This window comes from Cryptomeria japonica, chromosome 3 (genome assembly GCF_030272615.1).
Source record: "Cryptomeria japonica chromosome 3, Sugi_1.0, whole genome shotgun sequence".
Classification (NCBI taxonomy): domain Eukaryota; kingdom Viridiplantae; phylum Streptophyta; class Pinopsida; order Cupressales; family Cupressaceae; genus Cryptomeria; species Cryptomeria japonica.
In genome coordinates, this window is record NC_081407.1 from 513,057,320 (window position 1) to 513,071,271 (window position 13,952).

General features: G+C 36.5%; 1 protein-coding gene across 2 annotated transcripts in view; it reads right to left on the reverse strand.

Moving 5' to 3' along the window:
- Positions 1 to 13,952, reverse strand: part of LOC131044998 (DNA-(apurinic or apyrimidinic site) endonuclease 2) — a 119,451-nt gene that overhangs the window by 13,155 nt on the left and 92,344 nt on the right. For both annotated transcript variants that reach the window (XM_057978499.2, XM_057978505.2), the window contains 2 exons: positions 7,282 to 7,482; positions 7,017 to 7,168 (listed from right to left, as the gene is read on the reverse strand). In XM_057978499.2, the coding sequence (XP_057834482.1) occupies positions 7,017 to 7,168; positions 7,282 to 7,482 (353 nt within the window). The remainder of the gene's footprint in view (positions 1 to 7,016; positions 7,169 to 7,281; positions 7,483 to 13,952) is intronic.

Consider the following 13,952-nt stretch of genomic DNA (forward strand, 5'->3'; position numbering starts at 1 on the left):
TGTTCAAATAGTAACTTCTCCCAGGATGACAACTGTCATTCAAACAGAAACTGTTTTTCCTTCACTTTCAGCTGTTGCTCAAGGAGAATTGATGGCTTTACCTTCATGGCTTAGTTCTTTTACACCTAAAAGAAAGAAGCAAGAAATTTCTCCTAACATCTTTGATTTCCAACATCTCAAGCAATCAAAACCCAAGGTTGCCAAAAGAGCTAAGACGATTTCAAGGGTAACAGTGGATAGTAATAGAATGAAGGTAGCTGTAATTGTTGAGCCAATTGTAGACAAGCCACAGGAAGAGATGCAAGCTGCTGATTACAGGGTCACAAGGGTGGAGTTGGGCAAACAAACACATGAAGTGGTCAAACATGATGCTCAACATTCTATAGCCTCATTGGTGTAGTGGTATGACGAACTTCTAGCAAAGAAGGATAAGCTAGAAGAGAAAAATGTGCAACTTGTTTTAGAAATTCAAAAGATCACCTAGTCTTCTAATGAAGGGGATAATCCTTCAACTTCGTCAAATGTAAAAGAATCAGTCCAAGGAGTTGAAAGAGCTGCTCAAAAGGTACAAGCGCTGGATGCTTGGGTAGATCAGCTTCATGATTTATGTACCCAAATGTTGAAAGATGTGTTCCAAATGATGGTCAAGTTGGAGACCATTGAAGAAAAATTAAACCAGGCTTCTGATGTTTTCAAACAGAACCTGGAAAAGTTGAAGGCAATTTGATGGTTTGGCACAAGATGCCTCAAGAAAAGTTAAATGTACTTCAAGAACATGACATCATTCCTTCCAGAGTCTAGAATTTGAAGAACTCTTGGAGAACAAAGTCCTTGTTCTCAAGTCACTCGTTGAGGATATTGATGATGCCATGAAATTACACATTGAAGCTTTGCAAGATGTTGTTTCTCATTGTGAGAAAGCCTCTTGTAATATTATGGATCAGAATGGAGAATTGTTGCTAGAAGAAGAAGTTCTCTCAGATCTATAGATGAAGATTCACCATGAGTGGAGGAATGAACAATTTTCAGCCATATTGATTCAAGCTTTAGTGAAATATCAAATCTTACTGCGGGAAATCTAGTCTTCTCTTGAGAAGAACATCATTACAATCCTTCGTTGCAGCGATGTTATTGTGAAAACCATGATTGTTGCGAAGAATACTCACGAACCGAATCTTGATGGACTGCAAATGATCATCCAGAAGTTTGAAGGGTTCATGTCCAAACATGTTGTAACATAAGTGTTTTTCAACACTTAGTTGTAGTCTCAAATTTGTAATTTCAGTATTGTAGTTTCCTTTTTGACAAGCTTACTTGTAAAAACAATTTTGTAAATTGCAAGCTAAGTCATTACTTGCATTTTTGTAATTACAAGTTGGCTGATTACAAGTCAATTTAGAATAGGACTTGTAATTTTGAATGTCTTAGTAGTTGAATAAGTCATGGTGGTTGAGAGAATTTCTCTAGTTAGTTGAGATCCTCCCACCTTTTTCTCAAGACTCCTCTCCTATAAATACTTGAGAGGGTCTTTTGTGAAATCTATCTTTTGAAAGCAAGCAAGTAAACTCTGCTAAATTTACAGCAAGAAAGACTTTGTGCTTTTTATGTGTAAATTGAAGTTAAAAGAAATAGAAGAAGATTGCTCAAGGATTGAGACTTTGTGCTAAATATCTTGAGCTTGTGTTCAATATTATCTTTCTTGCTAATGTTTCTATAAGAGCTTAATCAAATTTGATTTGCAGACTTTGCATTGCAAGTATTGGAGATTAATATCTGTTAGAGTAGATTTTCTATTGAGAAAAGTTGTAGGACTTTGTGTCTACACTTGTTCCTGAGAGAAAGTAGAAGTAGATTTTGTGATAAGAATAGTTGGGAGACTTTGAGCTCACACTTATTCTTGTTGTTTTACGTAGAGAAGAATAAGATATTTCAGACTTTGTGCTGCCATACTTTGTTCTTATTATCATTAATATAGAAAATGGTAGATAGGATTTCACATATTCAAGACTTTGAGCTTGATATTGCTATCTCGTCCCGAAGGAAGTGACGGAAGTCTTTGTGCTTTCACGAAATTTCATTTCCTTTCTCTCACTTTGTTTTATAAGTTGTTGTTATTTTCAATTGCTATCACTTTCCTCTAAAGAGAAAAGGATATAGTTTTTTTTTATGGAAGAAGAAAAAACTGTTGTCTCATCCATTTTTAGTTTAAGAATAGTTTATAGATAGGGGGGCCTTCCCTTAATTAAGAGAGTATCATACTCACACGCTGTGGCTGAAACCACAATTTTGTACATCCCCTAGGTGTATAAAATTTTCAACCAACATTACCAATCTTTAGCACAAGCATTTTAATCTTTTCTGCAAATTTCCTAACCAAGTAAAGATGGTGGAAGCATACCCAGCCGGTTACTTTAGATACAAACTTGCTACCTAGGTCAAAAAGGTTGCCAAGGACTTAAAAACAAGACAAATCTCCTATAGAGCCACACTCCTTGATTCCAAATAATATCTCTTTCTATGTACTCAAATGAAAATTGAGAAAATTGAAACCTTTTAGGAGAATACAAAGAGAAGGCTTCTCATTATTTGGCCAAGAGTTATCTATTTATCTAGAAATGACATCTAGACTTATGATTCTACCTAAGAATTTATTGATTAGGATTTCATCTTTGAAAAAGAAGGGCGATTCAACAAATCTCCATTTAAAGATTCATGTGAAAAGGGGATGATGACGAAAGAATACCAATAACCCCAAAGAATATTCAGGCCACTCTATCATTTTCCACCTCTATATCTGAACCACCTTTCAATATGTCCATCGCCTCTGCCAAATCTAGAGCCAAGTCTTATTTAAAGAAAGAATCCCCTTTGGAGGTGGAAACATGTCCATCACAACCAAAATAAACATTATTCCCCACCATAGTGTGTGACATTATCACACATCGCCCCATTGCAAATGGGGACTCCCAACTTTTTGCTTAGCTTAGGGTGTTTTAGTCGTTTTAGCTTGGTAGTAGTCCCCTAGACATTAACCTTTGCTAGTGAGTGAGAGGTGTGATTGTGTGAATGTCGAGATTGGAGTAGGTTGCTAAGGTTGTCAAAGTTGCTAATGTTGTCAAGTGTTGTCTAGTGGAAGGGAGAGCAAGAGGTCGTTTGAGGTTGATGGTGGAACATGTAGTGGCAAATTTGCTTGTGGTTTTGTCAAGAACTGCAAGCCTAGCACCTTAAAGTCTTATATTTCAATTCTATGCCACATTGGACCGAGGGGTGAAATCACGGAAATTTGGCTAAGTAAAAGTTAACCCCCCTTAAGAATGTATAACTTGTGCATCCCAACCCCCTAAACCCGCCATAGCTTTATGCAACCCAAGGTGCTAAGTGTGCTCAATATCTTAAAGCAAGACCCCCCCTTAAATGCACTTAAGGGAAAATGGGGGTAATCCTAGAGTTTAATTTCTGATCATTTATGCAAACTTTAACTTGACATGTGTTCTCATGATGCAAGCATTATTTTGGTATGGGTTCAAGGAGGGGGTTTCAACTTAACATTGTGCAGAGCAATGTCTAAATCCACCATTCACCTTTCATAATGTAAGAAAATGTTGCTAAGGCCTCCAAGTGTGATCAATAAAACACTTTGTGCAATGCCACCCTAAGGATGCTCTCAAGGAGGTAAGTTATGCAAGGGAACCCTTAGAGTGCGCCATGCACTTCATATGCACTTTAACTTTATGCAAGGCCATGTTTAAACCCTGCCATTTACATTGTTTGTGCAATCCTAGGGTCAATATGCGCTCATTGAAGTAATATAGGCATGGGCCTTGAATCTGCTGTGCAAGGGGATGCTTAGTATGCACTCAAGGAAGATGATCAAAGGGTATATAAAAACCTAGAAGTAAGACCTAAGCAACAGCAGGATCAGACCAAGAGTACATCCGAATAAGACCTTAAGAAGCTAAAATCAGACTCCAATGAATAGAAACTCAGACATTGAACAAGAATCAGCCTCTAGAAACTCAGAAATCAGGCCCATTAGTATGCGCCCAAATGTTAATTTTATGCTTTGCAACCTATCATGTATCTTTCTTGTGCAAGCACATATTCAATATGTGCTCAAGGTCTTTTTGCTATGCTACCATCTATATGCGCTCTACCTTTCAATGCAAGGTAGCCTCCCTTGTGCTCTCATGTTTATACAAGCACTTGCTTCAAATCTGCTCAGCTAAGTTAGTGCAGGAACCCTGTTCAAATCCACCAATGCAAGGTGAAGATTGATTTACGCCCAGGGTGTAAAACTTCCCAAGGTAGGGAGTAAAATCAAACACAAGTTTGTATATGCATGCCTAGCATATGCGCTTTGCACTAGGGCACCGTGAATCCGCCATCCTTTTGTGCAGTAGAGACTCCAAATCCAGCCAAAATGTTGAAAATGTTTTGTTTTGTGCATGTAGACCTCAAGAATCTGCCATACATGCCTACCCTCCATTTGAGCCCAAGGGAAAAGGAAGGATAAGAAATTTTCTGTCTTCGTTTGTGCAGGTTTATGCTCTAGGTGCGACCTGATGTGTGCAGACCTATGTGGCAAATGTGCTCTGCTTTATGGCATTTTTACACCCTCAAAATCTCACCTAGGAGAAAGAGAGACCAGGATCAGACTTGCAAGTGAGAGTCAGATCAGAAAACATGAACAATCAAACCTGAGGATGTAAAAAATCAGCCACAACAGATGAAAATATTACCCAAAAATCGTAAAAAAAAATCAGAATTAATTCGCATCAGATTTAGAACTCAGAGCAGAGATAATTAATTTTGAGTGTGGTAGGTGGATTGTGGTGAAGAGTAGATGCTTGAAGATTCATTTATACGTGTCTACACACTGCTTGTTTCCCAGTTGACTTGAGGAGGAAACAAATCAATAACATAACCAACTTGCTTGGGTATATGTGATTAGCACTCAAAGAAATGTGCACAAGGACCTCAAAAATGCGCTCAGTCTTGTGCAATAAAGAGTTTTAAACCCGCTCAACAAAAGCAAACCCTAGGTCAGCCTATCTTGAGGGTGAAACGCAATATTTCAAGAGAAAATCAAACAAATCTAAGACAGCCAACTTGAGGTAAATTAAGGAGATAAAGCACCCTATAAAACAAGGTTAAATTTGTTCACTTTATCGTTAAACAAATTCAACTCTATAGCAAATCAGAACAGCAGATTTAGGGGGAAATTTTAAATATTCATATGATAACATTGATATTTGATAAAGCATGCATATATACATTATAGAACCTTAAATATTATATAACATTTGTGTTAAATCGAGAGTTCACATGAGAGTCAGTCAAAAAAATTAGCAAAACTCAAGCCTTGATTCAAATTAGCAAGTTAGAAAGCTTCACTTCCGCCTTGCTCATCAACACTCCTAATCAATGATAGAGTTTGTATCCAGTTTGCAGTTTATGGCCTGATTTCAATTCTTAAAATTATACAACTATGCTCATTAATCCTGTTGTAAGACTCTGAAAGCTCATTCATGTGTGTTGTATCTATCGAGGCTAGTTAAGGCACAGTTCTTTTAAGGCATCACTAATATCTCCTAGGAGCTAGTCCCTTGTTCAAGGATCCTCTATAACAAGAAGTTATCTACAATTTTCAGAAAGATCAGAGCTGTAATTTTACTCTCTGTTAATCTTTGAAATAAAAAATTTAATATAGAAGTTAAATCATATGAAAGACCATGTTTCATGTTGCTGCAATTATAAATGACATATGTAGTTTAATGTGTATGAAATTTATCAAACACTTATGCACTATTGCTGAGGTGTGGGGGGGCCCACAAAAAGAAATAAAAAAATGTTTTTTTTTAAAGCATTTGAATTTTTTTTTTTAAATGTGCTAGGAAAAGGGGGATAGTTGGCCATCCTGGGGACAACTGGTCATCCCTGGCGTAAAGCCTAGCCATCCCCACTAAACAGAGACATTAACAATATTTTGCTCCAATTGGCGAGGGCCTGGGTACGCCCCAAAAACAGGGGTGCCTGGAAAAACCCCGATGACACTCACAATATGAATCTCTTTCTTCAAATGCTCACTTCCCAAAAAGTACAGTTATGCAAAATGCACAGCTCCTTAAGCTTCTTCAGCAGAAATTTTTGAGTGATAAGGATGAAATATCTCTTCACACAACCATTAACAAAAGAGATAAACTCCAATGAAACAATGTAAAGAAGGCAGAAGCCATCAATTTCTTTTTGAGGAATTTCATCCAACATTATACAAGTATTTGCACGCATCAAACAATGACCTGCAAGTTCTCTTCTTCACACAGATCATATGGTGGACATCACATCCACTACCGTAGACAGAATGACTTTGTCACTATTCTCCCCAAAAAATAACTACTAAACCCTTCTGATCTATATTTTCAGTCACAACTTAATTCATGATTAGCATCTTCATTGTAAGTTGTACAGTTCTTATTTTGTATTGTATTATGATCTTTGCTCCTTAATACAACATAGCTTATTTTTTTTATATTTCAGTGCTCCTTATCCCAGCAATTCCACACAGATTACATACATCTATTCTAAGCTTTGATACACTTACTTTTACTATATGTAAAACAATTGTGCAAATCACTTAACAGTAGTCGTCATTCATAATACACCCATATATCATATCGCTTTACATGGCACGAGGTCTAGGCAATGTTTATGGGATATGCACAAGGTAAACGCATGGCAATCGTACCCACAAACAGAAAATTACACTAAAAATGAATTTGGACATAAATTAATCCAAAATATATCAATAAAAGTTTTCCTTGGAGTGGTAGAACATCCATATTGGATAATAAATCTCATGTATATATCTAGTTTTAGGGCAGAAATTGAAGCATACCATCCCACTATTAGATCCTGTTGTTCACTAAGGGGATATCTCAAATATAAACCACAATTAATCTTATAAGGATCTAAAATATAACCACCATAATGAGATTTAAAAAGCTTAAAATACTAACAAATACTTTGTTGCCGTCCACTAAGCTCAGGCATATATCGAGCTGCAAGAGCTGGAACATCATGAATTGCAACATCTGGCATTTCACTAATTGTGATATAAACAGGAGCATGGTCAGAACCTTCGAGTTTAAGACTTCTCCCCCCTTGCCATCTGTTCAAAATGACAAACATCAAATAATGACATACAATTTTAAACATTTCAATTTCATCACAATGCTGACTATAAAAAATGTAAAGCCTGAATAAATAATGATTCATACTCACTTTGGTGTTTTGTCTGGCTTATTGCGCTTGAAATAGCTCAATATATCACATTCTTCAATATGGCAATTAATAAAATTATGACGCTTTGAATTAGCTTCTTGATGTAGGCATGGTCCGGCCACAAGAATGAGATCAATTCTTGTGCCATAGTTAAATTCCTCAGCACCTGTAACTTGTGCCCAGCAAGTGTATGCTTCCTTCCTACAGCAAAGTACCATTGATATAACTTATTGCCAAATAGCAGCACAACCACATACAAACTAAACAATGGATTGCATCAAGCATAATACCCTTAGATAGATATGATTTCCCAAATGCATTCTCCCTTGCATTCAACATATATTCTCTCACTAAAAATTTATTGGTCTATGTACAGCCTGAGTTGGCCTAGTGGTGGAGAACTTGTGCTCTTGAAAGAGAGGTCACAAGTTCAAATCCTAAAGGGGGTAGGGTATGTACACTTTATCGGCTTCGGCCCATTACCAATCAAAAAAAAAAAAAAATTATTGGTCTATTGATGTTTCATTACTGGAACAATAATTGTTGAGGAAATCCTGTTAATAACTATGGAAAACAAGAATGAATTTTCTATAATCACAAATTTGCTATAAAGTTCACAATTGTCCAAATTTGAGTTATAGATATATCAGTAGGTGTTCTGTCAAAACCTGGCCTAACTGTATTAAATTTTTCACTCTCTCTTCCCAAGTGCACTGAGTAGGTATTTTATCAAAATGGTTTGTATGCATGCAGGTTTGTAATGGTTGTGTTGCTTGGAAGACTTATTTTGCAATGATACACATAACAAATTTGACACTCCTAAAATAAGAAGCAATTTCAACAAATCATATATATTAACTGATGTTCAAAGCCCTTTCTTTTATTTAAATGTTGTAAGCATATTACAAAATATATGACAATAATTCCAAACCAACCTCAAACCCCTCCAAGGTATTTCTTTCCTTGACAATCTGAAACAAATTTTTAATGCTGCAGGTATTTAGTTTGATCTACAACCAATTTGAACCTGTGCCACATTTTTAACCTTCACACCAAAGACTTGAGTTGCTAACCTGAAGTTCATATTCCCTCAAATGACTTTCCAAGGGACCACACATCAGCACCATCACTCAAAACAATTGTTGTTTGCACAAAAAAACAAGAAGAATATGAATGTTGCCATAAACTTGGTCCAAAACAGACTCGAAAGGTCCCCGAACTCAATATGATCCTTAGAACTCAATGCCAGAACCCAGACTCCAAACCAAAAAGGATCTCTCCATCCAAGAAACCTGGAGCTAACACATATGCAAGAATGCTCGAAAAACAGGACGTTAAATGTTCACGTTTAATTCTCTTTAATCAGAAAACAAAAGATGATTAAGAAATGGAAAGTGAAGGTCAAGTTTGAAGAACTGTTTCATGAACAGGCTTCTCTCAACTGGTGATATCATGTTCCATCATTCCCTGCTTCCTACTCTCAAATTGGCAGTTTGACACATATTGGAATGAACCTCAAAGTTTCCAAGAGGGAGGAATGATTTCTTCTTTATGTAATCCTCCCTGTTTCAAGAATGCTAATTTCAAAGAACACCCATCCCTTTCAAAGACAAACTTTTGAAGCTCCTCCACATCCGTACTCAATGAACAATGATAAGACCATCCTTAACAATGCAAAAGGAGAATAGGCTTTATCTGAAAAGGGATCAACCCCCATAAATTGACCTTACATTTAATGAAATGGTAATAGAGTCTTGTATATCAAGTAAAGGGCTCTCATCTGCTAGTTCATGGAAGGCATGACTTGGACCAAATACCATTAGTTGTTGGATGTTATAACATTGGAAGCCAAAAGAAGTAGTTGACATTTTAATCATGCCAAACGGGTACTTCACAACATCTTAGCGAAAAAATAGATAAAGCAAAACATACTCTTCTAAGGGACATGAAGCTTCTTGGTTTGGCTCTAACATTAAATGCAACCATCACCCAAATCATTCTATGGCCACCTCTAAGAACTTCATGCAAAAGAAGGATATGCATAAATTATATGGAAATGATCCAACCAATTAGCTCCACCAGCTAAAGCAATTCTCTAATCCTCATCATGTTTCAAGCGAATAGAAGATTGCAATCGCATCACTATAGTTGGAACCAAATCAATTCATTTGGTGGTGTTGTTTATGTGAAGAGAATAAAAAGAAGGAACTCATTGTTACATGGCTTGTTTACTAAGAGGAACTCCCAACCAGTGTTACAAGACTCAAACTCATCAAGCTGATTTTTGACTCAGACTTAATCTTAGTGCCCAAACTTGGCAAAACTGAAAAACCCATGATGTTCAAAGATTTTTAAGAATTTAAAACTTGTTTTATGCACCCTTAAATAAATAAACCTGAAGACACAATAAACTCATCAAATAGAACAAGTATACATTGATCACGTAAGTATAAACACAAATTTATCTAAAGGAAATAACACATTATATATATATATATATATATATATATATATATATATATATATATATTATAAAATGTATACAAAACTCATGCAATATGGAAACCATAGCATCAAAATTTCAAAACAAATACCAAAATTAAAACTAGAATTTTATGGTTTTGAGGAGCCTACATCACTCGGCCCTCCTGTGTAGGTGTCTAAGGTCATGGATGATGATGCAACCATGATATTTTCATGTGTCTCAATGGCACTAACACCAACATCCAAGGTGTCTACTCATGCTCTATCCTCCTCCTTTGCCATAGCTACTACCTCTACCTCTCTATCCTCCTTTGCCATGGCTACTGCCTCTGCCTCTCTATCCACCCGATCAACCCAATCAAGGTCCTCGTCAGTAAAGAAGGGATCCTCAACCTCAGTGATCCAATCTGATTGTGGATCAAACTCTTCTAGAATTGTGGATTAACCTCCTCTAGTGTGAGGCATGAAAATTCACTACCCAAAATCTATCTCTGTCGAAGGCAAAGGTTGTAATGGATCTGTGAACCTTTGAGCTAACAATTTGTTGCGCTTCTTGGAGTGTATGTAGTCAAACATATTCCGATTGGACTCACAACCTAAACCACTACATGGTTGGCTCAAGACTCAAATTGTAATCCTTTGAGGATTTGGTACCTTGGCACCTAATCTTCCCACCATGCATCTAAGATGAGAAAATGAAAGAATCAATCTCACTGTCCAACTTTAAGTTTCAATATTTAATAAAATGTCAAAAATGGAAAATCCCTTAAGAGATATTTACCTAGTTGCAATGTTGCCTTGTTGCCTTGCATATAGCTTATACAAAGAGATCTACTTGTGCATGTTTAAAGATCTCAATCTTAGTGACTATTTGTGCTCAAACACCAAAATTAGGCATCATCTACTCTATCACTATGTGGAGCCCACTCAAAATCTCTTCATCCACCCTGAAATCAAGGTAGAATTGGAATTTTGGATTAGGGAAATAAGCAGTAGCATGTAGGGGCTTCTGAAGTTGGAGGTGCCATCGTCTATCAATGATTTCCCAAATGGGACAGTACATCCTCAACGTCCACATAAATGGATCTAATGGCCTCCTTGGTCCTATCCATGCTCTCATATATGTAGCCCATTGCAGGCTTCTTCCCGTCAACATCTTGTAGGAAAAGCATTAAAGGATTTGTGAACCATGGATAGAAAATTGTGTGAGCATTCACCAGTTGCCGAGTACTTGCAGATTTTTCAACTAGGCAAGTCTCAAGTTTAACTCGTGAGTATTTGTAGATGAGTTGAAGAGAAAAACTCAACAAATTTAAGACGAAAACTCGTCAAGTTTCACACGATTTTGAGGTGAAAAATCATGACACAAAGTTGAAACGTGCCAACATGAGTTAGGAAACGTCACGATAGGTTAAAATGAGAGTTAAAACATATCAAAGTAGGTTAAAACACAAGTTAAAATGCATATTTCACAAGGATTTTTTCTATAAAAGTTTAAAACCCTAATTTCATCCCTCCAATAAACACTAGTTTCTATCAAATCTATGCCGAATTTTTCAAGAGTTTTTGCCAAGTTGAAGGTTTTGGGCTTGTCGAGTACTCTCTGAGTCCAAGTATGCGAGCAATGCTATGAACAACAATTATTTTGAAACATTAACATGTGTGACCAAAAATAAGGAAATAAAATAAATATAAGAAAAAAAAATACAATGTGGATTTACATTTACAATCTCTGCAGTTGGTACCTAGAATTTTTAAGGACCAGAAATATTATTAGCCATATCAACCCCTACATTGTTCTTAGCATATAGGAAGTCCACTCACTAACAAACATGTGCCTCAAAGCTCCCTTTTCTTGAACCAAGGATTGTAATGTCAAAAAATTGGTTGCAAGTTGGGTTATTCCAAGAAAAACCAACTCAATCTTCCCTTTGAATTGCCTCATTAGGTAGAGGACCTAACTTTGATTGTATATGTATTGACAAAAAAAAATGGCTATCTCCAGACATGCTTTGATATATGGAATCTTATTGAGATTCTACAATATGAGGTCAAGGAAATGAGCAACGAAAGGAGCCCAAAATAATGATGGCTGTCAATCCATGACTAGTTTACCAACAACAACATGATTTGCAGCATTATCTATAACTACTTCCACTACATTCTTCTCACTGTAATGTCCCCAATTTTTAGCCGCTTATAATGTCATTAAAATAAATTATTTATTAAATAGTGACTATATTTAATTAATTTAATTATAAGTGACTAAAGTATAAAAATAAAATATTAATTAATAGTCACTTAATTAAAAATAAATATATTGTACCTACCCCCTTCTAGAAGGTGTCTCATGACGGGTTATAGAAAAGGTTAAATAGAAGAGGGTAAGAGAAGGAAAGCAGACTTGGATTTGATATTGTTGAGTTGAATTGGTTTTGTAGAACCAAGTTGGTGTCTGCAGACTTGGATCTTTGGGAACGGAAACTCCCATTGATCGCATAACTGAGAGGGTGAAAGATCTCTCGAGGGGTTGCAATTAGGGAGAGAGATACTTCAGTCTCTCTATTTGGGGATAATGAAGATTTTGTTGCTGTTCATGGAGTTTGCTTCAGACTTTTCAGATTGTTGATCTAGACTCCATTTGTTATCGATTTTGGGATATTTTTTTTCATAGCTAATCAATAGCATTCAAGGAAGAAAGGCCTATTGTTTAGACTGACTATTGGGAGACTACATTTAGCAATACCTTTTCAAGTCTGAAGACTATCAAACTGCGGTGTAATACCCTTTGATTTTATTCATTACTTGTCAAAGGGGCTTCGAACTCATCCTTTGAGTTAGACAATTTGATCAGCAAGAAGAGGCGATTCATCTAGCAGCAATTTGGAAGTGGATCAGCTTCCAATCAGAGCCCTATCAGCATTTATATCAGGCTGCCATATTTTCACGATTTTATCCATATCACCTCATAGGAGCTACAAAAGACAAGTTGGAGGACAGCGATTCAACTAGAAGACTAAGGCAATTTTTCTTTTGATGAATTGAAGGTGAATGGGGGTATAATCAGCACATATGGTCTGAAAATAAAATCGAACCAGGTCTGCATCTCCCCTTTGATTTTGCACATATCTATTCACTTTGGTCTCCAAATTCTATATTGAGGGTAGTGCTACACTTGAGCATCAAAGGCGATCATTCGAGGTGAAAGTTTGAGGTGATATCTGCTATCATTCACTGTGTTCTCAGACCTCTACATTACAGCAGACTGTGAGGAGCTTCGATTTGGACTTTGGAGTGTCTTTGTCATCACTTCATGCTTATATCCATAAGGCGATTAGTCCAGGTTCTCTTCTAAACTCTCATTGTGAATTTTCAGTATGAGTGTATAAGATTAGTTGCAGGTTGGGAGTTCTCAGAAGTCTGAAAGGTGTCCATCTATGACAGTCCTTGTATTCATTAGTTACCTATATCTAGTCATTAGGCTGTCATGTGAAATGTAATTTGATTCATTATATGAACAAGAAGTTTGCATTCAGCCTACATTTCTTTGTATCCATTATCTCAGGACGCATACCAAGTGTTTGATGCAATGTCAGTTGACTGAAAGTGTTATTTATGTGTCATTCTAAAGGTCTAACTTGGTATTGAACTCTCAAGATAGTTGTATAGGCATTTTAGGCTTGTCTTCCAAACGATAAAGGACACTAATATTTGTTCATAGTCACTGTTAACAAATTGTTCACAGTCTGAAACAAACATATCAGCAGATTATATGATTGAAATCAGAAACTACTAGCAAAATATACCTTGTTTCTGTAATGCCCCTACCCTAGTCGGACTTGTAAAACCCGTTTGACCTTGGTTGACTTCCTATGTGGCATTCTTGAATGGTAGGTTAACCGTGATGCAATGTGTAGTTTAGATAATATAAATAATCGTGCAAACCTATTATTGTGCTCTTGCATCGATTCTTGTGTAAATGTAATTGTTTCCTAACTCTTGTGATAAATCTCGAGCTAACGCCTTCATTGAATATGTATATGTATATGTATGCTTGCGTGATTCATGGGTGCAGGAGATTGCAGGTACAACACCGCCTAGGGCGAGGTTCATCTCCTTCGGGATTCGCAGGGTTGAGTAAACCTCCTCCATCCTCAGAATTCGGATTTGGGGGTCATAAAACTCTC